Source organism: Leucopleurus acutus (genome assembly GCF_964270905.1).
Source record: "Leucopleurus acutus genome assembly, chromosome: 20".
NCBI lineage: Eukaryota > Metazoa > Chordata > Mammalia > Artiodactyla > Delphinidae > Leucopleurus > Leucopleurus acutus.
Genome location: NC_139162.1, coordinates 45,982,957 through 46,008,404, shown reverse-complemented (window position 1 = coordinate 46,008,404; position 25,448 = coordinate 45,982,957). Strand labels below are relative to the sequence as shown.

At 54.0% G+C, this 25,448-nt stretch overlaps 1 protein-coding gene across 2 annotated transcripts in view; it reads right to left on the bottom strand.

Moving 5' to 3' along the window:
* The window catches only part of RYR1 (ryanodine receptor 1), a gene marked incomplete at its 5' end in the record, with an annotated part of 117,456 nt that overhangs the window by 41,283 nt on the left and 50,725 nt on the right, over positions 1 to 25,448 (bottom strand). Inside the window, 33 exons of one of the 2 annotated variants that reach the window (XM_082862840.1) lie at positions 323 to 399; positions 492 to 571; positions 879 to 978; positions 2,171 to 2,239; positions 2,372 to 2,423; positions 4,193 to 4,299; positions 4,746 to 4,842; positions 5,038 to 5,150; positions 5,708 to 5,845; positions 6,113 to 6,172; positions 7,683 to 7,870; positions 9,615 to 9,711; positions 9,822 to 9,909; positions 11,760 to 12,000; positions 13,070 to 13,402; positions 13,680 to 13,810; positions 14,339 to 14,420; positions 16,917 to 17,155; positions 17,285 to 17,345; positions 17,768 to 17,817; positions 18,286 to 18,407; positions 18,503 to 18,570; positions 20,325 to 20,440; positions 20,725 to 20,848; positions 21,188 to 21,263; positions 21,362 to 21,436; positions 21,808 to 21,948; positions 22,405 to 22,494; positions 22,755 to 22,833; positions 22,943 to 23,106; positions 23,504 to 23,644; positions 24,584 to 24,674; positions 24,758 to 24,978. In XM_082862840.1, coding sequence (XP_082718966.1) covers positions 323 to 399; positions 492 to 571; positions 879 to 978; positions 2,171 to 2,239; positions 2,372 to 2,423; positions 4,193 to 4,299; positions 4,746 to 4,842; positions 5,038 to 5,150; positions 5,708 to 5,845; positions 6,113 to 6,172; positions 7,683 to 7,870; positions 9,615 to 9,711; positions 9,822 to 9,909; positions 11,760 to 12,000; positions 13,070 to 13,402; positions 13,680 to 13,810; positions 14,339 to 14,420; positions 16,917 to 17,155; positions 17,285 to 17,345; positions 17,768 to 17,817; positions 18,286 to 18,407; positions 18,503 to 18,570; positions 20,325 to 20,440; positions 20,725 to 20,848; positions 21,188 to 21,263; positions 21,362 to 21,436; positions 21,808 to 21,948; positions 22,405 to 22,494; positions 22,755 to 22,833; positions 22,943 to 23,106; positions 23,504 to 23,644; positions 24,584 to 24,674; positions 24,758 to 24,978 — 3,911 coding nt within the window. The remainder of the gene's footprint in view (positions 1 to 322; positions 400 to 491; positions 572 to 878; positions 979 to 2,170; positions 2,240 to 2,371; positions 2,424 to 4,192; positions 4,300 to 4,745; positions 4,843 to 5,037; positions 5,151 to 5,707; positions 5,846 to 6,112; positions 6,173 to 7,682; positions 7,871 to 9,614; positions 9,712 to 9,821; positions 9,910 to 11,759; positions 12,001 to 13,069; positions 13,403 to 13,679; positions 13,811 to 14,338; positions 14,421 to 16,916; positions 17,156 to 17,284; positions 17,346 to 17,767; positions 17,818 to 18,285; positions 18,408 to 18,502; positions 18,571 to 20,324; positions 20,441 to 20,724; positions 20,849 to 21,187; positions 21,264 to 21,361; positions 21,437 to 21,807; positions 21,949 to 22,404; positions 22,495 to 22,754; positions 22,834 to 22,942; positions 23,107 to 23,503; positions 23,645 to 24,583; positions 24,675 to 24,757; positions 24,979 to 25,448) is intronic. The other variant, XM_082862841.1, reaches the window with a different exon arrangement.

Below are 25,448 nucleotides of genomic sequence, written 5' to 3'. Positions count from 1 at the left end.
GCAGACGGCAGTGCAGCCACACGAATAGGGGTCATCGGAAAGAGCCCCAAGTCCCTGCTGCCTGAGTGTCCCTTGAAGACTCAACAACCTTCCGGTTCCAGCTGTCTGGATCCTTAATACAACTCGTTCTTAAAGTCTGTGGCATTTTGCCTCCCTTATCGTTCCACGTGAATCCTTATAATAAACTCCCTATTATTTGAGCTGGTCTGAGTGTGTCTCTGTTCCTGGAACCAAGGGAACAGACCTGGAACCGGAGGTGGTACGAGGACTGGGGGCTCGGCTACACCAAGCAGCTTCACTAAAGATGTGAACTAGAGCCCACCTGCAGGTTTGCATCAGCGCCTGGATACTCTGGAAGAAGCCAACTTCCTTCTTGTCCTTCAGGTAATCCAGCATTTTCTGCAGAGGGGGTGGGAGTGGAGGGGGAACTGGGGGTCGCACAGGAACCTCCCGCCCCTCCCAGCTCCCCTCCCAGTGCCTTCGCCCATTACCTGCTGCACATCGGCATTGCCTCCATTCAGGATGGAGATGCCCAGCTTCAGGGTGGAGGACACCATGGCGCCCGTCTCTCCTGGAGGGGATGGGTTGGGGGGCGGGGCAGGCAACGATGGTCCACTCAGTTTGGGAGCAGTGTTCTTCACTCACCAGAAAACAGCCATCCCGGGGGATGTCAGAGAATGGGGCAGAGGAGAGTGCAAGGGCGTGTATGCAGGGGTGATCAGGACTGAAGGAATTGGTGAGAAATTGCAAGGCAAGTGCGTGAGTGCAATCCACATGCATGAGGGGTGGGAGAGTGTGCCCGCTGGGCCCACAGGGGATGAGTGGGCTGGGGACAGGGGGGGTTCACTCAGGAGGAGCTGAATGCACGCGCAGGGCACCTTTGCAGGCACTGATCATCTGAAGCACCATCTCCGCGGTGCCCCGGTTGTGCAGCCGCGCCTGCTGGTACAGGAGCCTCTGCTTCTCCATCTCTTTCTCCTGCAGCAGAGCCCGGCCCACGGAGCTGGGTGAGTCCAGGCTCACCAGCCCAGCCTTTCCCCCTCACAGCCTTGCCCTCACCGCTGCCTTCCTGCTCCAGCCACATCCCCTGGCTCATCCCTTCAACTGTAAGCTCCTTCTATCCCCTGGGACTTAAGTCTGCGATTTGCCTCCTGCACCTACACAGGGCTGGGCATGGAGCAATCGTAACCTGGCCCCATGCACCTCCAAGGGGTCAATGGATAGAATCCCAGGGGTCTGTGAACATAGATGGGGAAAAAAGTTATACTTTTATATTTCCCATCCTCCCTCTGAAATGTAGCATTTCCTTCCATCATGGATGAGGCCATAAATCACAACAACATTAGCAGAATCTGTGGTTGTGTCATCCGTACACATCACAGATGTTTCCGTATCACATCATTTTTGAAGACATCTCGAAACATCACCTTTTTAGTTTTGGCCACACTGCGCAGCTTGCGGGATTGAACCCGGGCCCCCGGCATTGAAAGCACCGAGTCCTAACCGCTGGACCACCAGGGAATTCCCTCGAAATATCACTTAGGTTCATCACTACTTATCAATTACAGTAGCTCCTGGATCCACTGTTAGTTCTTGTTATTTGGTAGATTAATAGAGAAGTACAACTATTACTGTGTCACAAATTTTTAAAGCCATATTTTGACAACTATTTCAATATGCTTGTTTCCTCTGCTCTGGATTCGTTTTATACGTTTAAGTACAGGATTCTGAGAAAGGGTTCATCCAGTGCCAAAGGGGACCCTGACACAAAAAAGGTTGAGAAACTTGGGGAAATGCTTGCCGATCACCTTAATGAGTGAAAGGACGGGTTAACTGCATTTACGAGCTCTCTCCCCCTGCCTGGCCTTTGCCTATGCTGTGCCCCTACCTGGAACACCTTTCCCTTTTTCTTCAACAGGCATATTCCTTTTAGCCTTCTGCTCAGACATCCCTTCCTCTGAGAAACCCTCCCTGAAACCCTTCCCCCCGGGCTGGATCAGGCGTCTTGCCTGGGCCCGCATGGTCCCCCTGAGCTTCCCTGGCTTCCCCCCGCCCTGACCCCTCTGCCCGTGCCGCCTAGGGCTGGGCCCAGAGCATTGCTGACTGAATGGGGGATAATGAAGTCAGGATCCCCCATCCCTTTCTTCAGGGACTACTTGATCCCACCTACCTCAAAGGAAAGCTCAATCTCCTCTTCTTCAGCTTCGCCATTCTCCCCTCCCTCCTCCAGGTGGCAGCTCTGGGGATAGGGCATCAGTTAGAGATGACGGTGAACAGAAGAGATACCCCAGGCCAGTTCCAGCCCTTTCAGTGGACAGGCATTGCAGCTGAGGGGGAAGGGAACCTGCCCTAAATGGGGGCAGGGCCTCACCTTTGCCATGATATCGGCATACGCTATATACAAGTAATCTTCTTCCAGTTTGCTGAGGAAGTAAGTGGGGAGACAGTCAGGACCCAGGAGAGAGGAACCCCATCTTATAACAGCTTCCAGTTTTCCTTTGGAGAGCCACCCCTCCCCATGCTCAGGCTGTGTGGTTTAGATGGTGTAGGACTCTCCATTGCCAGACTGGGCATGTGATCAAGGCTGAGTCAATCAGTACTTTCTATCTGCTTGGCTACAATAATAGGTAAGAGATGGTCATGTGATCCACTCTGGTCCACTGGAATTCATTCTGGGAGTTTTGCTGAAGCTACTGATAGAGCTGCTCCCTTTCCACTGGGGTTGCTGTGATGGTGTGATGGAAGCCTGGAGCTTCCGGGGCCATCTTGCCACCTGACAGCTGGTTGGCTCACCTGACAGCTATGACCAACCACCTCCTTAGGTCTCCTCTATAATAATAATACTAATAACAGCAGAGGTAATGGCCAACACCCACTGAGTTTACTCTAGGGTGGTTTCTGTTCTAAGCCCTTGGTATATAATAACAAATTGATTCTCACAGTAATTCAATTAGGTAGATATATAGTTAACCCTTGAACAATGTAGTTTTGAACTGCACAGGTCCACTTACATGTGCATTTTAAGAAGAAATACTGCTACAGTACTATACAGTCCATGGCCGCAGAACCGCAGATATGGAGGGCCAACTATAGAGTTATAACTGGACTTTCGACCACATGGAGGGTCAGTATCCCTAACCCCTGCATTGTTCAAGGGTCAATTGGATTACTAGCCCCATTTTACAGATGAGGGAAACTGAGGCACAAAGATCCTTCTTCGCCAGGGTCATAGAGCTTGTACTGGTCATAGAGCTTGTACTGGGATTCAAACCTGGACAGTCTAACTCCAGGGTCATTGCCGTCTCAGAGGATAGAAAACAGAATACTCAGTTTCCCAGTCTCCCTTGCAACTGATGGTGGCCTGATGTCAGAAGTCTGGCCAATGAAACATGTACAGAAGCCCACCAGGGAGAGCTTTCCTTGGACAAAAAGGTTTTGGTCTTGCTTAAGGGAAAGCCTTTCCCCTTCTTTCTGCCTGACATGTGGTCATGATGCCTGGATGTCAGCATCCATCTTGTAACCACCAGGCAACAGCTCAGAATGACAGGGCAGAAATCCTGAACGAGTCTGGGTCCCTGTCAGTGTCATTGTGCCACTGCCCAGCCCTGGACTCTCTACCTCCTGACTTGATATTACATAAGAAAAACAAATCTCTGTGCCTCTATTTCCTCATCCACAAAAAAAAAATGTTGATAATAATATCTATCTCATAGTGTGACGATTAAGGGAGAGGATCTATACGTCAAGTGTTTAGCATGATGCTTGACACATAAAAAAACATTTAATAAACACTGCTATTTATTCCCATGACTGCCACTAGCCCACACGAAGCTTTTGTGTGAAATAGACAAAGGCCCCCCTTCCTCACTGCCATCTGTTGGAAATTTGTCATAATATTCTGATTTTCTCCCTATAATATACTGTAGTACATTGATTTTGTTTGAGCAAGACATTTTCTTCTAGAAAAAGCCTAAATCAATATTGCCTGTGACGTGAACACTTCAGAGGAGATGCCCTTGTGAAGTGCTCAGTCTGCACAGTGGTACGTGGGAGCTCTGCCTGTCCTAGTAAAATGATATTAGAAGATCCGCTATGGGGCTCCCACACAGAGGGTCTCTCTTGAGTGACAGGGAGGTTGCGGGAGTGGGCAGAGGTCGCGGCTTTCTCTCTGGGACCTAGGAAGGGCCCTCACCTCTTCTCAGTCAGGGCGGTACGGCTGAAGTGCAGGACGAGCTGGTGCAGGGGGTCTGGCTTCTTCTCCTCCACCTCTTCCTCCTCCTCTTCCTGCTCACCAGCTTTCTGGAGGGAGGTGTGGGGCTCGGGGGAGGGGCTTCTAGGTTTCCCACCTGTCTCCCCCCTAGCCCTGCTGGGCTGTTTTTGTTTGTTTTCTTGCGGTACGCGGGCCTCTCACTGCTGTGGCCTCTCCTGTTGCGGAGCACAGGCTCCGGACGCGCAGGCTCAGCGGCCATGGCTCATGGACCCAGCCGCTCCGCGGCATGTGGGATACTCCCGGACCGGGGCATGAACCCGTGTCCCTTGCATCGGCAGGCGGACTCCCAACCACTGCGCCACCAGGGAAGCCCTGGGCTGTTTTTTTTTTTCTCTCCCCCCACATCCTTCACCCGGCCCTGGTCCCAATACCCCCCAGTGCGAAGGGCGACCCACCCCTGGAGGTGTACAATGGACGGCTGGGCCCCAGTCCTATCCCACTGTGCCCCGACACTCCCAGGCAGGCCCCAGCTCACTGAAAGGTCATCTATCATGCGGCCCTCGAAACTGTGGTCTTCAGTCAGGATCCACGCCGCCTTGTAGCTCTCCACAAACATGTTACAGGCCCGTTGCCTTTGGGGGAAAGATGTGTGGTGTCGCCAAGACCTCCCCGTACACGCCTCTCTGTCCTCCCACATATCTCCTCCCCTAACCACTCCCCAAAGCCCCACTGGGGTTGACACTCCATCCTCTTGCCTCTTCAGCCACTCTTTCTCCAAGGCCCCTAGAGGTTCCCTCCTCCATGGGTGGGGGGGGGGGATGTCTTACGTGGGCAGGTTGTACAGGGGGGTCATGCGGAAACAGGCGACGACCGCCCTCCGGCGCTGCTTGGACAAGAGCTTGTGCCACACGGCCTTCTTGGACTTATAAGGGTGCTCGATCTGGAGGCGGGATTATCTGTCACGTCTCCAGACTCTGCCCCTGGTCTGATTCTCACTTCCAGCCCCGAGTGAAACTGCCCATCAGTGCCCACGTCCAAATTCAGGCCCGACTCACAGGGCCGAAGAAACACCCTGGCTCCACCCACAGAGTCAAGGTTCTGACCTGTACTACTCTGCTATCAGACTGGAATTTCCCTCCTACGCCCCGCCCGCAGACCCGGGGCCACTACCCAGACCCCGCCCCCATCTCAAGACCCGCCCAAGGCACTGCCCGCAGAGTCAAGGCGTCTTCACTGGGCCTGACTCGCAGACCCAAAGTTCTGCCCCTGTCGCCGTTCCCAGGCCCAAGATTTAGCGCCAGGTCCTACCCCCCAGATCAAAATTTCCATCCTAAGTCTCGCTTTAAACTCAACTGTCACCACACCCAACAGATTAAAGGCCCGACCCTTGCCGCGCTCAGAGTCCCAAGGTTCACCCGCAGGCCCCGCCCACAGGCTCAAGGACCGCCCCAGGCCCCGCCCAGAGACGCAAGCTTCGGCAACTCAGTAGTAAGACACCTGCTCCAGATGATAGAGCACTGCAGACACTTCCTGGACTCTGCGCACGATTTTCTCCGGGTCGTCAGCGTCCTCCTCGCGGCCCGGGAGGCCCCGGTACAAGGCCATCTGCCAGCGTAGAGAAGGGGAGCCTTCGACCTGAGAGGAGGAAGGACGGTCCGTATGAGACCCCTCCCCTGCCCGCTCCCTCCTCTCTCAGCCGGGCTTCTCGAAGCGCCCCTCTGCGCAGAGTGGGCTTCTCCGGCCGCTCCGCCCCCCATTCAATGCTGTGATGATTCACTGGGGTGCTGAATACAAGGTTCCTCTTTCGATGCCTGATACATAGTAAGTGCTCAAACGTCGGCTGTTACTCTTGCTGTTAACCTGACATGCCCGTTTCGGTTGCACGAGGAGGAGGCGGCGTACCTTTCCCTGAAGGTGAAGGTTGTTTTGCAGAAATTCCCGGACCTCCTCATCTGTGTCTTTCTGGGGAGACATGACAGGCTGGGTCACTCTGGAGGGCCAAGCGTCCTCCTTGACCTACAACCCTTTCCCTTCCAGCCCCATCACCCCAGCAACTGGTGAGAGGCTTGTGTGGGGAAGATCTGAGAGAAACTGAAAGGATCCACAGGTCAGCAGTGGTCAGAGAGGAGTCCTAGAGGGCATCAGAGGCCTCAGAGGAACCTTGAAGAGACAGGATTAGAGGGGCCTCGTTGGGGGTGTGAGAGGAGGTAGGGGGTGACATGAGGCTATCCCCAAAGGTCAAAAAAGGTCAGAAGAGGGTCAGAGTGGGGCTGGGAGTAAGTGGGAGATGGGCAGGGAGTTTCTGAAGATTAGAGGTGGGCGAGGGGGATTAGAAGGAGACGATAAGGTCAGCAGAGGTCATAGGGGGTCAGGCAGATCACCCAAGTCACTGGTGGGGTTTACACGGAGGCTAAGGGAGGGATCAGTAGGGTGGGGTTTCCTTAGGGTCCCAGGAGAGGGGGCCCTCATGACGAAGTAAGTGGGCAGAGGGGCCCAGGAGGGCTCGTAGGGATCTCAGCAGTACTCAACAGGTCCTAGGAGGAGAAAGGGGGTGCTTGTGCTATCAGGGGAGAGTCAGTGGTCTTCAGGGCCCTTGGGTTAGACTGTCAGGGTGCTTAGCAGGGTCCTGGGGTTCTAGGGGTCTTGGGGCAGAGTCCTGGGAGGGCTTCTTGGGTCCCTGAGGCCACAAAGGATCAGGGAGGGGGGTTGTTATCCCATACAATGGATAAAAGGGGTCCCGAGAGGCCTCTCTGGAACCCCAGAGGGCTTAGAAGGATTCAGGGGCAGGGTCGACTGATCCCGATCACCCTTGCGACCTCAAAGGTTTCAGTGTGGTCCTGGGGAAGAAGCCGTTAGGATCCTGGGGGCTACTTAGGGTCACAGGGTGCTCACTGGGCCCGAGAGTCTTTGGGGGCTCAGTTGGGTGTCAACAGAGTCCCGGGGGAGGGGTCAGCAGGGTCCTGAGGAAAAATGTGGTGAGCTGGAGAGGTCAGTGGGAACCCAGAGGTTCGGGGGGGGGCAATGGGGTCACGAGGGGCTCAGTGGGTCCCGAGGGACTTGGGGAGGTCCTGGTAGAGGGCTTGGAGGAGTTTCAGGGGGGCTCATGGGGTCTCAGCTGGGGTCCCCAGGTTCCTAGCAGGTCTGGCATGGCAGGGGTGTGGTGCTCAGGAGGGTCCCTGAAGGCTCAGTGTGGTCCTTGGGTCCCAAGGGTCTCAGTGGCCTTTCCAGTTTCCAGTGGGGTCCCAGTTAGGGTCCTTTGATCCCAGAGTTCTGACAGCACCCCAAGTATCCTGTGGGGAGGCTCAGGGCATCCTAGGAGGCCCAGTGGAACCTCAGGCTCCTGGAGAAGGACGCAGTAGGGTCCTAAGGGAGGGCCTTAGTGGGATCCTGGGGGTTCAGAAGGGTCCCAAGGGCTCAGTGGGGGTGCTGAGTGCGATCCTGGTAGGTTCTCAGAAAGGGGCTGAGCAGGCACCAGGGCATAGCGGGTCTTGGCCAGTGTAATGAGCTCCTGGTCCGTGGGTGCACACATATTCAGGCCGATGGGCAGCATCTTCTTGAGCGTGGCCACAATCAGCGACGTCTGCACGGAATACCGGTCCCCCCGGCGCTTCTTCTTGGTGCGTTCCTGGTCTGAGCCACCTGACTGTGGGGACACGGGGGCTCAGCGCCAGCCTGAGTCTCAGCCTGGCCCCTGCTCCAGCCCCAACCAGCTACCATTGTCCACACTCCAGCCCCCGCCTGAATACTAGGCAGCCCCGACCCATCCCAGTTTCCACCCCAGACCTTGCTAATCTTTCACTTCAGACGCCCAGCCCTGACCCTAGACCCTCCCAGATCCAAGCCTCTATCCCAAATTCCAACTTCTATCCCAAATCCTTCCAGATTTCCCTCCATTCCAGGCCTTCTCAACTTCTGGCAGTCTTCTCTCAGAATCCCCCCAGAACTTTCAGTAGGACACCCCTCCTGCCCCTACATAACACTTACAACCCCCCCTTCAGAGCCCAAGACAGAGTTCCCAAGAGTGAAATGAAGATGTAGAACCGTAAAGAGTCCCGAGAGACGAGAGAAGTTGGAAGAAAAAGTGAGAGAGACACTGAGAGACTGAGACAGACAAGGAGACAGAAGATGCAAGGAAGATCCAGAAAGATCTGGAAGCAGAAGCACAGAGCACAGAGTCCCACAGCCATGTTCTGGAGCCTTGGGTGCAGACCCATGGCCTGGGCCACCCCAGTCATGCCAATGAGAAGCCCCGGAGACAAGCTTCGGCCGGAGCCACATCCATGCCAGCTTGTGACGTGGAGCATGACCCATGTGCCGGCACATGCAGCATCTCGCTGGGTCCTCACAGAGCCCTGGGGCTGGGGGGCCACTGACTGGATGCCCTCCAAGGCTCAAAAGGTTAATACACTTGTCCAAGGTCACACGGCTAACTGCCAAGAGTCAGGGTTCTAACCCAGGTCCATCTGATTCCAGAGCCCAGGCCTTAAACCCAACCGTGCACGTGCCTTTCCCACCCCCATTCCCATTCCCTGGGACCTCAGCCCAAAATGCTTTGAAGCTTTGGGGAAAGCTGAGAGGGGAGTTGGTTTTTTTTTTTAAACAAAAGTTAAAAAAAATTCAACAGCCAAAAGTTGAGGGCCGGGAAGGGAATGGTTGGTGGGAGGTGGGGTGGAGGAAGAGAAAGAGGATGGGGGCTGGGGAAGAGGGGCAGGGGCTTTCTGGAGGCAGAGCAGAGGCTGGGGTTGGGAGCGGGGTAGAGGGTATTAGCCAAGAGCCATGCGGAAGGTCCCAGACGTGGGGCTGACCTGTACATCTCCCACCTGCTTCATCAGGTTGCAGACAGAGACAAGAAGTGTTACCCCAGTCCCTCCGAGAACCCCAGGCCCCCTCCAAGTCAGCCCTAAGCGCAGCTCCTCTGCCCCACCCTGATGCAAATCCCCCAGCTGGGCATTTCCAGACCTCACTCAGGGTGGTGGGTTTGTTCTCTAGACCCTGTCCTTTAGAGAGCAGTTCTGGGAAGGATAAGAGGAGAGGAAAGGGGGAGGTGTGGGATAATGGGCTAGAAGGAAAGAAGTGGGTGAAAGGAGAGAAGGAAATTGGGATGGCGGAGGGACATGGGGAGGAAGATGGGGAGGAGGGTGACGGGGAGGAGAAAGCATGTAGGGAGGAGGGAGGAGATGGGAAAGAGGAGGGAAATGGGGGGAAGGAAAAGGACGGGAGGGAGGAGGTGGGGATGAGAGAAGGGGGAGGTGGGGAGGAAGGAGGAGGGAGATGGGGCTGCTATGAGGGCTGCAGGGAATGTGACTAGGACAGGGCAGGCCGGCAGGGTGAGGAGGGCTCAGGTAGGAAGCCCAGGAAGCTGTTCCCTCCCTCCCTGCGAAGTCCTCTTCCCAGAGCAAAGCACCCACCTTGGCCATTTTGCTCTTGCTGTCTGCAGTCAGAAATGACATGTTGTTGATCTCATTCTGGACCACAAAGTTCTGCTCTTCGCGCTTAAAGTTCTGGGGGTGTGGGGAGGCAGTGTTGGGGATCAGACAGGGTGGGGGAGGGCATCTTTGGGCAGCAGCTTCTCGGCTTATAGAGAGGAGGGGCAGGGTGGGTGGGGACTCACGTGGGACTTGGACCAGTAGATGAAGATCTCGCCCACCATCCTGAACAGCTCCTCCGCATTGGGATTGGGCTCGGTCAGCCAGTGTGCCCTGGGCAGGCAGGGGAAAGGGCTGGTGAGGGAAGAGGGCAGGGACCCCCACAGAAGGGGGCCACATGGAGAGACCTCAGGGGAGGGGATCGGAGACTCCAATGGGAGGGATAGAGCTTTCTAGGGTAATCTGGCCATTCAGATGATTTAAAAATTATCAATGACCTTTCCTTAAAAATTGTTTTTTCTTTCTCTAACCTTCTTATTGAAGTATTACATACAAAGTTTCAACTTGATGAACAAGTGAACACACTTGTGTAACTGCCACCCAAATCAAGAAATAGAACATTTCCAGTCCCCGGTCTGAAAGATGCCCTTATCCAGACTTCTAGACCATGAATTTCTTTTTTAAGATTTAAAAAAAAATTTGTTTCTAAGATTAAAAAAAATTTTTTTTAAGATTTAAAAATAATTTTATTTATTTATTTTTGGCTGCATTGGGTCTTCGCTGCTGCACGCGTGCTTTCTCTAGTTGCGGTGAGCGGGAGCTACTCTAGTTGCAGTGCGCGGGCTTCTCATTGCAGTGGTTTCTCTTGTTGCAGAGCACGGGCTCTAGGCGCGCGGGCTCAGTAGTTGTGGCTCACAGGCTTTAGACTGCAGGCTCCATAGTTGTGGCACATGCGCTTAGTTGCTCCGCGGCATGTGGGATCTTCCCAGACCAGGGCTCGAACCCATGTCCACCGCATTGGCAGGTGGATTCTTAGCCACTGGCGACCAGGGAAGCCCCTAAAGATTTTTTTGATGTGGACCATTTTTAAAGTCTTTATTGAATTTGTTACAATATCGCTTCTGTTTTATGTTTTGGTTTTTTTGGCCGCGAGTCATGTGGGATTAGCTCCCTGACCGGGGATCGAACCTGCACCCCCTGCATTGGAAGGCGAAGTCTTAAGCACTGGAACACCGGGGAAGTCCCCTAGCCAATGAATTAGTTTGGTCTGTTCTTGAATGTTACACCAATAGATGATACAATATGTACTCTATTTAAAATTTTCTGGTTTCTTTCATTCAACCTGATGTTTGAGAGATTCATCCATGTTGCTGGGTGTTGCAACATTGCCGTGTAGTATTCCACTGTGTGAGTATACCTCACTTTACTTTCCCGAACTTTTTGACCCAACACTCCTACTCCTAGGAATCTACGCTATAGTGATACCCACTCATGAGCACAAAGATGGGTGTACAAGGATGTATACAGCATGCATACCACTGCTTCCTGCTGCAGCTCCCATGACAGACATAGCTAATCAATCCAAGCACCCTTTCTCACAAAGCCCTGATGCAACCTTAAAATCTTTTTCAACCCAGAGGGAACTTGGAGTTGAATCTTGTTCACTATCCCTGGATTTGGCTGCACCTAAGACTCAATAATTCTTTAAACGTTGCTTCTGATTTTAGGGAGATGTTAGCAATTGGTTGATACCTGCGCTTGCCCTTTTATAAAGACCTATGTTTCTGGGGGAAATTAGTCTGGCCGGATCTGGACTATCTTCCTTTCTTCTCTCAGTGATGGAGGAGGGCCTGACCATTGGACTTCACTGCACAAATCAGGCATCCTGTCTACCCAAGCCTGAAGACACAGTGCTGGGGGAGAGAAGTACGGCTCCTTATGGCTGATAGTGCAGCCCCCACAGGGCCTCACATTCAGGAGGTTTAAAGGAGCAGAAGGGGAGAAAACACAGGCTGGCTTTTGTTGGTCCATAAGCAACAGGGGCTGGGGGTCAGAAGGTTGGGTAGGACTGAGTGAGAATTGCAACAAGTTTATAGCAAGTCAGAGGCAAGAGGTCAGATGGGGTCCAAGGAAGCCAGGGGTCAGGCTGGGGTGTGTGGGGGGACAGCTGGGGACATGCTGACCTGTTGTTGTCCACGTAGCGGATGAGCAGCGGATAGAGGGCGTACAGGTCCCGGCAGAGTACAGAGAACTCATCCCGCACCAGGAGCTCGCCCTCCTCGGCTTCCGCCTTGGCCTCTAGGCGCAGCTGCTCCTCCTCGGACACCACCTTCCCTGCCCGCTTGCGCAGCCGCCCAATGGTGGGGATGAAGTGTGAGTGCAGGAGCTCAGGGCGGGCCCGGCTCACGATGGGCTGGGCAAACACTGCAGAACCAGAGGGGGCGCAGGTGCTGCTGGCCGGCCACTGACTCCAGCACCTGACCTAAGACCTCTGATCCCACCCCTGACCTCTGTTCCCATCCCACGACTTCCGACCTGTACCTCTGACCCAGCAGCTGTCATCAACCCCAGCCTGACCCTGGCTTCTGACCCCAGCCTCTACCTCTGATCCCACTCCTGACCTCGGGCTGTGACCTCTGACATAGCCGCTGATCCTGGATCCCAACCCTAACCCTTAACCTGAAACTGTGACCCCTCAGCCCGACACAAGTGCTTGACTTCTGACTCCAACAACTGAATCCTAACCTGATATCTTACCCTAGCCTATGACATCTCACCCCAGTCTTTAACCTCTGACCTGGTCTATACCCCGACACACCTCACCACATGATTTCTGACTATGACCCTGGTTTCTTACCACAGCCTCTGACCTCTGACTCTGCCCTCTGACCTCAGCCCTGATCTCTAGCTTTGGCCCTGATCCAAAACTTAACTCCTGACAAGGAACTTACAAGTCATGATTTTTTTTTTTTTTTTGGCCACACTGTGTGGCTTGTGGGATCCTAGTTCCCCGACTAGGGATTGAACCCAGGCCCCTGCAGTGAAAGCCCAGAGTCCCAACCACTGGACCGCCAGAGAATTCCCCTGACATGGAACTTCTGAACCATGGAACTTCTGAACCAGGAGCCCCAATCTTTTAAAGATTCATTTCTTGACCTCTGTCCCAGAACCCTCACTGTCCATATCGGGGACCCCGATATTTGACCTGGTCCTCTGACCCTTTGTATAAGGAACTCAGCCTTCTGACCCAGTTTCTAACCCATGAACTAACCCTCCTCAAGGCTCCAGAAATTCAGACTCCAGCCTGGAGGACTCCCAGGACCCATGCTTCCACCTCAGCCTGAGATTCTGACCCCTTAGGATGACTCTGGCCTTGTGACCCCGAGAAAACTGAGCTCTGACTCCTCCCCACTCCCAGAAAACCATGGACCCCGGGATCTCCCTCTGAGGCCATCAGGCCCAGGGACCGGAGCCCCAGGCCCGCCAGACCCACCAGCCAGCCGCTTCATCCACGAGGCCTCGTCAATGCCCAGGTTGTTGACGATGATCCGCAGGATGTTCCCCAGCAGGGAGTTGAGATGGTCGGAAGTGATGGCTGTGCAGGGGGGAGGGGCCCCTGCAGGCAGGGCAGGCGGGGGTGCCTCGGGTCCGCGCTCCCACCAGCGGGGCAGGTAGCTGCACAGCATGGGCAGCGTGATCTCGATGACGTGCGGCATCTCTGTGTAGCGGGCCCCCGACTCAGCCAGCCCCCCGATGTCTGCCATGAGCCGCTCCAGCACCGGGATGTCAGGACACATCTCCTCCACGCTATTGGGGAGCCCCAAGACTGGGGTGCGGGGAGGGGGTCAGGGCATGCCAACCCATCACGCCCAGACCTCAGTGTCCACACCATAACCCAGAGCACCCACAAACTCTGGGGTTCCCCAATCTGGAGCGCCCCCAACCTGAGGAAGCCTCAGCCCCTCAGAGCCCCGACTGGGCCACACTACCCACAGCGGGTCTCCCAGGAACCTACACTACCACACTACCCACAGCGGGTCTCCCTGGAACCTGTGCAGGTGGAATATAACCGTGGACAGCTGCCCCAGCCCCGCCCGACTTACTGGCCCGCTCCCGGGGAGATTTGGTGGTGTACACTGAGCAGGCGTTATACTCGTTCAGCTGCGGTTCCAGGAACGCCACCGGCATGGCCGCTGCCAGGCAGGCGAGGCACTCGCCCAGGGCTGGCCGAAGCCTGGAAGACGAGGCTGTGCTCAGCTCCCACGCCCCCGCTGCCCTGTCCTGGATCCCAGTCCCTTCCTCCACAGAAGTGCCTCTCCCCAGGACACTTTGGGGCAGAGATGCCACTCACTGGTGGTCACCAATGCGGCCGGTTCCCTGGGTTTCCTGAGTGCCCTTTTGCTCTACCGGTGATTCTGGCACTGCCAGCGGCCCTCCCCAGTGCCCCCAGCATGCCTGGCTCCTGTGGGCCGCCAGGGTTTCTGCGTACCCCCTGCCAGCCCAGAATAACCTGGCATCCTGGCCGCCAAGCGCCTGTGCCCACCTGGCCCCCAACCAGTGGCCTCCACTTTCTTCACTGGCCTTCCTCCGAGCGCCCTCACGTGGTCATCTTTAGGAACTGCAGTGGCCACGATGCGGACGTCTTTTGAAGACTTGGACCATTTCCCGGCTTTTCATTCACCCCCATATTCTCCTGTGCCCTCCCCTCCCTGGGGCCCCAAAGTATCCACACCAGCCCCAAACTATGGCTGTCTCTCCTTACTTTTCCACGTAAGGGTTCTTGGTGGTTCCCAGAGAGTAGATACTGCACAGCGTTCGGTAGCAAGAGACCTGGACATCATCCACTGAGGGAAAGAGGGAGGGTGAGGGTCCGTACCGGTTCTTCTCTAACCCCCTCCCTTGTCACCAAATGACGGGTAAGAGCAGGGGCTGTAGAGCCAGCCTGCCATTTACAAGTTTTGTTACTTAAGCAAGTACCAACTCTCTCGCGGCCTTAGTTTCCCTCTCTGTAAAATGTGGATAATTATAGTATCTTCCTCATGGGGTTGTTGTGATGATTAAATGAGTTAATACTCAGAAAGCAATTGGAACAGGGCACACAGGAGGCACTCAGTGAAGGCTAGCTGTTCTTGGAGAGGAGTCACGGATCTCCTGATGATGTGATGGACATTCTCTCCAGCAAATGCAAACAGACATCCAATTGTGACTTCAATATTGGTTATCCACATGCCCCCCACCCCAGAAGGCCAGGTTAAGAACCTCATCCACTTCCTAAATGTCATGGGGCAAAAAGAGGGCAGGGGGACTGTTCTAGATTGAAAAGAGACGACAGAGACATAAAAACCAAATGCAATGGGAGAAACTTCACTGAATTCTGAATTTAAAAAAAAATCAAAGACATTTTGAGGGTAATAGGGAAATTTAACTATAGTCAGGTTAGGTGTGATACTGATATTGTGGGTACACGAGAGAACGTTCTGTAACATTCAGGTGTTGCAGGCTGAGTATTTAGGGATGAGGTGTCACTGTGTGTGTGCAACTCACATTCAAAAGTTCAACAAGGGCTTCCCTTGTGGCGCAGTGGTTAAGAATCTGCCTGCCAATGCAGGGGACACGGGTTCGAACCCTGGTCTGGGAAGATCCCACATGCCGCGGAGCAACTAAGTCCACGCACCAGAACTACTGAACCTGCACTCTAGAGCCCACAAGCCACAATTACTGAGCCTGTGTGCCATAACTACTGAAGCCCGCGTGCCTAGAGCCCGTGCTCCGCAACAAGAGAAGCCACCACAATGAGAAGCCCGCGCACAGCAACGAAGAGTAGCCCCCGCTCGCCGCAACTAGAGAAAGCCCGCGTGCAGTAGCAAAGACCCAATGCAGCCAAAAATAAATTAAAATAAATTTAAAAACAAAAAGTTCAACAAAAAGTTTGGAAATACTTTCACTCATAAAGTGAAAGGTAAAACAAATGGGGCAGATTGTTAAAAATTCTCTTCTTTCTACTTTTCTGTATGTTTTTAAAATTTCAGAATAAAATGTTGGAGGGATTCCCTGGCAGTCCAGTGGTTAGGACTCCTTGCTCTCACTGCCAAGGGCTCGGGTTCGATCCCTGGTTGGGGAACTAAGATCCCGCGTGTCCCATGGTGCGGCCGAAAAAAAAATATTGGAGCCGGGAAAGAACCCCATCCAAGTGCTACTTCTTTAAAATTTTTGTCAATGTCAAATCAGCAGGGAGCTGAGACAGGCTTCCCCTACCCCTCGGTCCCCACAGCCCATCCTGGATGCCTCCGATCCCCTGGGCCCCTCACAACCACCGAACCCCAAACTGACCTTGGCATCTCCCTCAAACTTGTTATTTCTTCCAACTTGTCTCATGGAGGCCCCACTGTCCCCAGGTCCCAGGCCAGGGCCTCAATCTGGATGCCTCCCCTCTACAGCCTATCTCCTCGGCCTCCAAGACATCTCTCCCACCAGCTCTTCCTGTCCTTTCCTGGCTCTGCCATGCTCTACCTCTTGTAGGGCTTTTTGAGTACCTGAACATACAATGTCATCACCCCCTATTGGGTGTTTTATCTTGCCCATGTCTCATTAACAACATTATGTTACACACTGTATGCATTATGTTACAAGATCCCAGGCTGGGTCACACACTGTAGGTGCCATTTGGTAGGATAAATACAGCAGACACTGCCAATTGACTCCCAATATCTGCTCTTACCTTCTTCCTGCTCTTCTCTTCTTCCTGGTAAGAGACCTCCATACTTAGCTCAACACATGAATAAAGTCTACCATCCTAGCCTTCCTTACAGTGACATGTGGCCATATGGTAAGTTCCGGCCAATAGGATAAATGTGAGAAGTGATGTGGGCCGTTTCTACGTTGTTCCTTTAAAAGAACTGAGGTGCCCTCCTCTGTTTTCTCTTGTCTCCTACTGGCTAGAATGAGAAGGTGGTGGTGCACCCTCTTGGACCATATGGATAAAGGCAATATTTCAGGGACGGCAGAGCAACAAGATGGAAGGAATCTGGGCTTCTGACATCACGATCAACCTACCAGTAGACTGTTATATGAAAAAGAAATATATCTGTCACTTGTTTAAGCTACGGTGATTTAGGTTCTTTTGTTAGAGCTGTGGAATTAATGCTCTGATTAACTCATTCTCTTACCTATCAATTTTCTGAACTGAATGCACACTTTGCTTATGGCAATGAATCCTCTCAATAAATATAACACTGAAACACCTGCAGATTCTATCAGGCACACTGGGATGGGTGGTGTTGGTTGAACTGACACCCACCCCCCCCCCGCCAACAACTGCCCTTGGGATCAGGAGCCCTTACGGATAACATCGTCTCCAAACTGATGCTGGGCGATGTGCTGGAAGAGGGTGGTGAGCACAGGCAGCAGGGCCACGGTGGTGTAGGTGAGGTTCTGGCCCACACCCTTCACCTGCGTGCGTGTCTGCGACACCTTGCCTAGCCGCAGGTTCTCCACCATCTTCTCGATGTCCTCCGAGGCACTCTCAAAGAAGGAACGGAGGCCAGCCTTCACGATCTCGGGGCCAGACTTCATCACGGTCCTAACAGGGAAGTGGGGGCAAACCAGCTTCAGAATCTGAGATTCAAGATTGAGGGGAGTCTAGGAGCACAGGGGTTGGGGGTGGGAGCACGGTTAGAATGGGAGTGGGCACCACGACCCTTAGCCCCACCTGGCATCCAGGGAGCGTGCCAGGATATGAAGACAGTTGACCACAGCTGGGGCATCCGTCCCTTGGGGAGGAAGTTGGGCTTGGGTGAAGAAAGGGTTATGGGGACAGTACCTCCCTCTACAGCCAACTCAGCTGATCTCTCTTCATCCATCCCCACCCCACCTAGACTCCCATAGGCCCCTGTCCTTCCCTCATCCTGGCTGTGATCCCCCTGCCTGTCCCTCCCCCATCCTGGCCCTGACCTCTGGGCCGTCACCGTCTGGTGATGAGTCTGAGAGTTCCATGACGGCAGGGCCCAGGACTATCCCATCACTGCTCTGTCCCCAGGACCACCCACTCCATGTGCAAGTCCAGAGGAAGAACACAGTGAAAGTTGTTCAGATTAAGGCATGAACCGGGGCCATATTTCTTCAGGGCGAGGGGTTGTGAAGAGGGGAAGAGAGGGAAGATTGGGGAGAAGGGCTCGGGAGCAGAGCTACTTACCAAAGAGAGAGACTCGGTGACGGACAAGAGCGGCAAGCTTGCAGAAGAGGCTGAAGGAAGAGAAAGAAACAGGACAGGAGAAACAGGGAGCGAGGACACCAAGGGGACACAATGAGAGGAGGAGGGACAGGGAAGACAGGGGGAGAGGGACAGAAGACAGAGCCAGGAGGAGAAAGGATGATGGGGGAGAAAACGAAGGAGACAGAGGGGGTGCAGAGGGGCAGAGAGATGAACCGGCTTGAAAGTCACAAGCAGTAACTGGTATGCTGGGGGTGGGGAGTCCGGTCTGCCTCTCTGACAGGGTGACCAATTAGTCCCAGGTTGCCTGAAAGTCCCATGTCCTGGGGCACACCAGGACGGTTGGTCACCCTATAGCCCTTCCATCACCTCTGCAGGTAGACTGATCAGTGCCCAGCACCTAGGACAGAGCCTCTAAGGTCCAAGGGTGGGAGGAAAAGATCCAGGATTACAATGCGGTGAGGTCAGGGGTGTGAGTCACAGGTCCCAGGGGGGCGCACCTGGTGATCATTTCCTTCTCCTTGTTGGAGGCGTGGCCACCACTGCCCAGCACTTTGGCTGGTGTGGACAGGAAATAGAGGCAGTGGTTGGTGAAGTACTGGTTGATCAAAGGCAGCAGGATCTGGGGGCGTGGGGAAGAGACGAAGGGGACTGGGTGAAGAGAGAGGAGAGCCCACCGGTCCCCAGCCTCCTCCAGCTTCTGAGCCCGCCTCTCACCTTGGCAAAGAATTTAATCTCCTGTTCATGAGGGGACTTTTCCACTCGTCCACTGCTGACCACAGCCTCTGGTGGGGGAAGGCAAATAGGGGTCATGGTGGCTTCAAGGCCAGGGAACTCAGGGTTTTCTGAGGGGGGAGGGTTGGGATAGGATAGGAGATTGCCTCCTGGTATGAAGTCACTTGTATTGGCTTTGAGGTAAACCTCTCTCCCCTATCTTTCATCTGATCCCCCTAACTCCTTGATCAAACCCTTCCTGAGGCTGAAAATGGGGAGGAGGACAAACTGGGATGGGGTAAGGCCATGGAACATCGCCCTCCTCACCAATCACAAGTCCTTTTCTTTCTGAACTTCAATATCTGGCACTGAGTAGATGTGGAATGAATGAATGAAACAAGAAGTCAATGTAGACAGATTAGATTCAACTTTAAAGTGGAAATCTGTTTCAGTCATCATCATCATCATCGTAGTGATGGTAATAATTCATATTATTAAACTAATAGTACTATTAAAATAATAATAAAAAATAAGGCTCCCATTACTAAACACTCGCTATGTCCCCTGGCACTGTGAGAAATGTTCTTGCACAATCTCCTCCCAACCTGGAGGCCTGTATACTTGGTCCTTCATTCCCATTTTACAGATGAGGAAATTGAGGTGAAATAGCTCACTTCAGGTCACTCAGCAAATAAGTGACAGAACTGTAGCTGGTTATGGTGAACAGAATCCCCCTTTCACAGATGAGCAAACTGAGGTTCAGGGAGGAGAGGGAATTGCCAGGAGGCTGTGCAGCATGGAGGTCTGTCTCAGGTGGGATTTGGGGTGAGATGTATGAGTGAATCCTGCTGGGCCACTCACTCACCTGAAGGGAATTTGGGGGTTCCTGGGTGGCTCTTAAGGGGAATGCTGGGGCTCTCTAGGGGAAGCAGGAAGGGATCATAGGGGCCCCAGCTGTGATTCTTAGTGATATATAAGAGGCATCTGTGGGGCATCCCAACAGCCTCAGCCTTCAGAATAGATCCAGAATCTGCCCAGTTCTCACTCTCTTCTGCTCCTGCCCCCCTCAGTCTGCTCCCACAGGCAGCCAGAGGGAGCCTGTGAACACCCAAGGCAGATCAGGGCCCTCTCCTGCTTAGAATGCTCCCGTGGCACCATCTCACTCACAGCAAAAAGCCACGGTCCTCACCATGGCCTGCAAAGCCCGTCACGATCTGCCTGTCACTGACCCCATTTCCTCCCACTCTTCCCCTCTGTCACTCTGCTTCAGCCACATGGGCCTCCTAATACGCACATCAGCGACCTCTGCACTGGTTGTTCCTCTCCCTAAAATACTCTCCCCACATGACCACATAGCTCTCTCTCCAGCTTCCTGGAATACTCTATTTATTTATTTGACCGCACAGCAGGGCACGTGGGATCTTAGTTCCCCGACCAGGGATCAAACCCATGACCCCCGCAGTGGAAGTGCAGCATCTGAACCACTGGACCGCCAAGAAGTCCTGGAACACTCCGTTTAAAATTACAACCGGCCCACACTCCCAACCCTCTTTAGCTCGCTCTAGTGTATTCCTCTTCCCATAACACTAATCACTTTCTGACACACTCAGTGATCTCATTTCCGACTTTGAATGGCTGAATCCACCACAGGAATGTAAGTTGCAGGAGGACAGGGATCTTTGTCTTCTTGTTCACTGTCTTATTGTCAACCCCTAGAACAATGTCTGGCACAATGATTAGATGAGGGGAGGAAGGAGAAATGAATGAACTGGGTGCCTTTGTGAAACTGCAGCTAGGGCGGGGACGGGGAGGGAATTCTCCGTACCCAGATGAGCGATAAACTCCTGAGAAATGTCCATCCAGCGGAGCAACTGCTGCAGGAAGCCGAAGGCGAACCGTTTCTCAATGGAAGACGTGTCCAGTTCCATGTCCTTAAGGCCCCTGCGTGCAGGCAGAACGAGAGGTCAGCCCAGACGCAGAGCCGCCGTGTGTCCCGCCTCTTTCCAGTTCGGCCTGGACTCCCCCAGGCCCTGCCTCCGCTTTCCAGGCCCCACCCTTCTTAGGCTCCTCCCCTCTCTGGCCCCGCCTCTGCTCCCAGGCCCCTCCCCCATCATCTTCCTCTCTCTGTCTCCGCCTCCGCTACCTAGGACTCACCTATCCCAGCTTTTGCCGGGGTTCCGCCCACTTTCCCTACCCCTCCCGGGCCAGCCTTCCAGCCCGCTTGCCTGGTGACCGCGTAGCCGTTCATCTGCAGGAACTTCAGCAGCTCCTGGGCCTTCTCTCTATCTCGTGCCTTCTCCTTGGCCGTGAGCGTGTCGTAGGGAACCAGCAGGGGGTGCGTCCCACCACCTGGGGCAGCAAAGACCAGAAATCAGGGGCGTGGGGGTTGACCCAGGCTGCTCATTGAAGTGGTTCCTGAAGTTGAGGGTGTGCATAATTATAGTAATAAAGACAGAGAGAAGAATAACCAAACATTGCCTTCAGAGGCTCCTCACATCCTCACCACAGCCCTACAGGAGTAAATGCTGTGATTATCCCCATGGTGGAGACACAGAAACGAAGGTTCAGTGGGGTGAAAGCAACTGTTCAAAGTCACACAACTCTAACCCAGGCCCTTATGACTCCGGAGCCTGTGACTAGGGGACTACGGCGAAGGGGAGTCTGTGCGGCGTGGGATGGGTGCCTCACCCTTGGCTTCCAGCTCCTGTTTCTTCTTCCGTCCCCATGTGTTGTGGTAATTTTCCGCCAGTTGCTCTGCCATGGCCTGGGAGAGGATGCAAAGGGTCAAAGCCCACATTCAGAGGATGTCTTCCTCTCCCTACAGACACCTCCAGTCCCCAAATAAAGGATCAGAAGACTCACCTGCAGCTCCCGGGACAGGGTAACTCCGGTGAGGTCGGGGGGCTGGGGGTTGTAGCCTTCCCGTGGATCATAGGTCTGGGGAGACAAGGGAAAGATGGACGGACTAGCAGGAAGCCCAGCCCCCAAGCCAATTTATCCCCCCTACCTGGCCCTACACCCCTCCTCTGTGCCCTCTCCTTAAGTCCCTGTCTCTAAGCCACCCTCCTCTCTTCTGCCCTTTGCAGTTCTTCAGACCCATGCCCTCTCCCTTCCCAGATCTCTCAGCCTTCTCCTGCACCCCCTCCTGGCCTTCCCCCTTCTGCTGACCCCACCTTTTTCCCCCGTGGCCCTTATCCCTCTCTCGACCCCACCTCCTGCCTGGCCCCACCCTCTCCTGGCCCTGCCCCTTATTCCAGCCGCTCACCACCCCCTCATGACCCCGCCCCCTGTCCCAGCCCCGCCTCCACCTGGGCACTTTGGGATATCTTCCGGGTTTTTTTCTTCTCCGTCTTCTCCTCCTCACCCTCCCTGGCTTTCTCTATCGTCCATTCCCAGGCAATCATGGCCTTCAAGGACTCCTTGATGGGCCAGCGGTAAATCTCTTTGTCCTGGGGTGGACAGGAAGGAGTGGAGTTGGTGGAATGGGGTGAGAGGGAGGTGGAGGTAGGAGCCCCTGGCTCAGCCTCACTGGCCTCCAGTGTCCCAAAAGGGGAAAGCCCTGACCGTGTGGCTAGGAAGTGGTCCAGTCTGAATTCAATCCAGGTGTCTCACCTGTTCTGTAACAGAGCTTCCCAAACTCTCATTATCCCCTTTTATACGTGAGACTCAGAGAAGTTAAGTTGTATGGTCAAGGAATCAAACCCAGTCTCTCCAACTCTTTCTAAGAGAAGGGACACTAGGAGTCTGGGGTCGAGGGGAGGCAGCCAAGTTTGAGGGAAGGCAAGGTCCATGGATGGGAAGCCTTAACCCGCAGATCCAGCTAGATCCAAGCCCACGAAGCTGCCTCACCCCTCCCTGATCCCCCAAATTTTGGACCCCCAACTTGGGCGCCAAGGCTTGGTCACCTTCTCCGAAAACGTCTTGTAGGGCCTCAGCATGGGATGGGTCTTCAGTTCCTCATCTATGTTCTCCCCATAGGACCAGTTGTTCTGGATCTGGAGGTGGAGAGGGGACAGGTGGGGGCAGTGTCACTATGGAGCTGGGCGTGGGAGCAGGATGAGGTGTGGACACACACTGAGAGGGAACCCTAGAGGGGCTGAGGGTTCCAGAGGAGGCTGTGCATCCCAGGAAGAGTTATGGGTCTCAGGGAAATCTGGGGCCCTCTGGGAGGATCTGGGTCTGGGGGAAAGCTGGGGTCTTGAGGAAGGCTGGCAGGGGTGGGGGTTCCTGGGGAGGGGAGGACCATGACGCCAACCTTGTCGAAGGCCCACTTCTCGTGTGTGTACTCCGCAAACTTGTTAATGAAGGAGTCCAGCTTCTCTGGGATGATCACACTGTTAGTAGGGTGGGGTCAGCAGATGTTAGGGCTGTGGCCCCTCCTTCCACCTCTGAAACCTCTCCTTCTCCCAGCCCCCAGGCCCCCCTCCTGCCCCCAGGCCTCACTTGAGGGTCTCCACAGGCCGAGGATCAAAGTTGCCTTCGGCGTCCACCGTGGCCTTTTTCTCAGCCTTGGATGAATATGACGCGTCCACGTAGTCGGGGGGCAGGGCCCCTGCGATGGCACACAGGCAGGGCATAGCCATGCGGTACAGCTCTGGGTCATATTTCTGGGGAGGTCAGGGCGGGGGGGCGGTCACTGCAGGCCTGACGGAGCCTTCAAATCCTGGAGCACCAGGACTTCAAACTCACCCCTCCAATCATCACCCCTCTTTCTTGAGCCCTCAAACATGAAGTATGGTCTCTCTCCCTGAAACCCAAACCTCAGACCCACCTGGACTCTCAAACCACCCCTATGCTACCCCCTCCAAGCCCCCAAACTAGAGGCCCATTCCCTCTTCCATAATGTTCAAACCAGAGACCCAACTCATAGATTCTCCTAGATCCAAACCTGCGGAACTGCCTCCCTCCCTGAACCCCCAACTTTGAGAATTTCATTCTGGATCCCTGACTTCGGGCCCCAGACCCTCCAAACCGGCTTCTTTTAGGGCCCTTGGGTGCCCAGACCTTATGGGCCAGAGAGTCAAAGATGCCCCAGAAGAGTTTACGGGTGAGGTGCAGCTCTTCCTCCGAGGTGACCCCATAGTTGGCCCAGCCTGTGGGGAGGCAGTAGTACTTCCAACAACGCTCATAGTGGTTGGTGAGGAGCTGGGTGGGAACAAGAGGGGGACACACAAATGAGGGGGACATAAACAGGTGGCAGACGAATGAAGGCCCAGGGAGGCCCCGGGGTGGGGGTGGGAGGTGCCAGTGCTTTTAAATTATGCAGGAGGTGTGGATTATGCAAATGATATGCTAATAAAGGGGGAAGGCATGTGTATTGGGAAGTGGTCCTGGACAGTTTATTATGTAAATTTGGCACTCTAATTCAGAGTCAGGATGGGCATTAAATCAGAGCTGGATTTGTCTGGTGTTCTTTATACAAATAAGCATGCAGATATTAATCCATGGGTAGGGTTATGTGCAAATGGGCATACGGATGAAGTGATCTGTGCTTATGTGAATTAACATGGCAAATAGAAACATAGGCAGCACCCCATGCAAACACGTGGTAGCTGGGAAGAGAGCCTCCACCAGCCAATATGCAAATTTGAAATGGGGGCTGATTTAGATGTATTATGCAAAATAGTTAAAATATCTGAGTTGGGGGTATCTCCTTATGCAAACTAGCATGCAAATGAAAATATAATAGGAGAGACAGTGTGCAAATATTCAGGATAGCTGTGGTACTATTTACTCATAGAAATGCAGTCATTTGAATAGTGGAAGGCCGGTGGTCTAAGCATGCAAATAAGCATGCTAATTAGAAAAAGTGTGCCCCACGCAAATATATGCTAATTACGGTGGGGGTTGGCTCACTGTTATGCGAATTAAACGCTAATTAGGGAGTGTTAGAGGCACCAATGACGCAAAGTGAATGTTAAAGAGGTTTCTATGGGGCCCGCTGCCCGCGCGTTTTCAGGTTAACTGGCCTAGGCGGTGTGATACAAATGAGCCCCATAGTCCGAGGGCGGAGCAAGCCGGTGGGCGGAGCAAGCTGGTGGGCGGAGCATGGAAATACGCAAGCTGAAGAGGGCTTGCCCTCACCTTGAGCGGCATCTTGGCGAACTCGTTAAGGATGGGCACGTCGAACACCAGGCGCCGCAGCAGGTGCTGCAGCATGGACGGGCGGATGTACCTGCGGAGACGTGCACGGGGCGGGGTTATCTCACCCTGAGGCCCGCCCCACCCGTAGCCCCGCCCACCAGTGTCCCGCCCCACCTGCAGAGCGCCATCAGGCATTCCTCGATGACGTCGCGCTGCGCCTTGGTGAGCGATCGGCCGCGGGACAGGCGGTACACCGTGTGAAGCATGGAGTCCACCATGATGGCGCGATGCTCGGTTCCCGCAAAGAGTGGCGCACACTTGGTGATGAGCGGCAGCACCGCCAGGCACAGGTAACGGTTCAGCGCTAGCGCCATCTCCGTGGTGCTGAAAGTGGCCTGGGGCGCAGGGTGGGGACATCAAGCCCTGACACCCGCCCAGGATAACTCTGGGCAAACGACCCGGGCTTCTGATCTTCCCCTGAAACCTTCTTCTCCCAGACTCCACTACCCTTAGTACTTTGGACTATGCAAAATTTCAAATACACGCAAAACTCCAGGAGCCAATGAATGAACCCTCATTACCCAGATTAGGCTGTTCTGCAGACACCCACCTTCTGCATGCTTTTCCTCTCTACCCTCGCCTTTTTTTCCTGTAATATTTCAGGCAACCCCCAGCCATATATCATTTTATCCAAAGATACTTCAATATGTATCTCCATTCAGACAAGTATCAATACTTCTATTTAACATTCCATGCTGCCATTATCACACCTCAAAGAATTAACGAACTCTCTTACTAATCATGATCAGCTTTCTCTAATTGTCTCAAAAATGGCTTTGCATTTAGCTGCGATTGTTTGGATCAG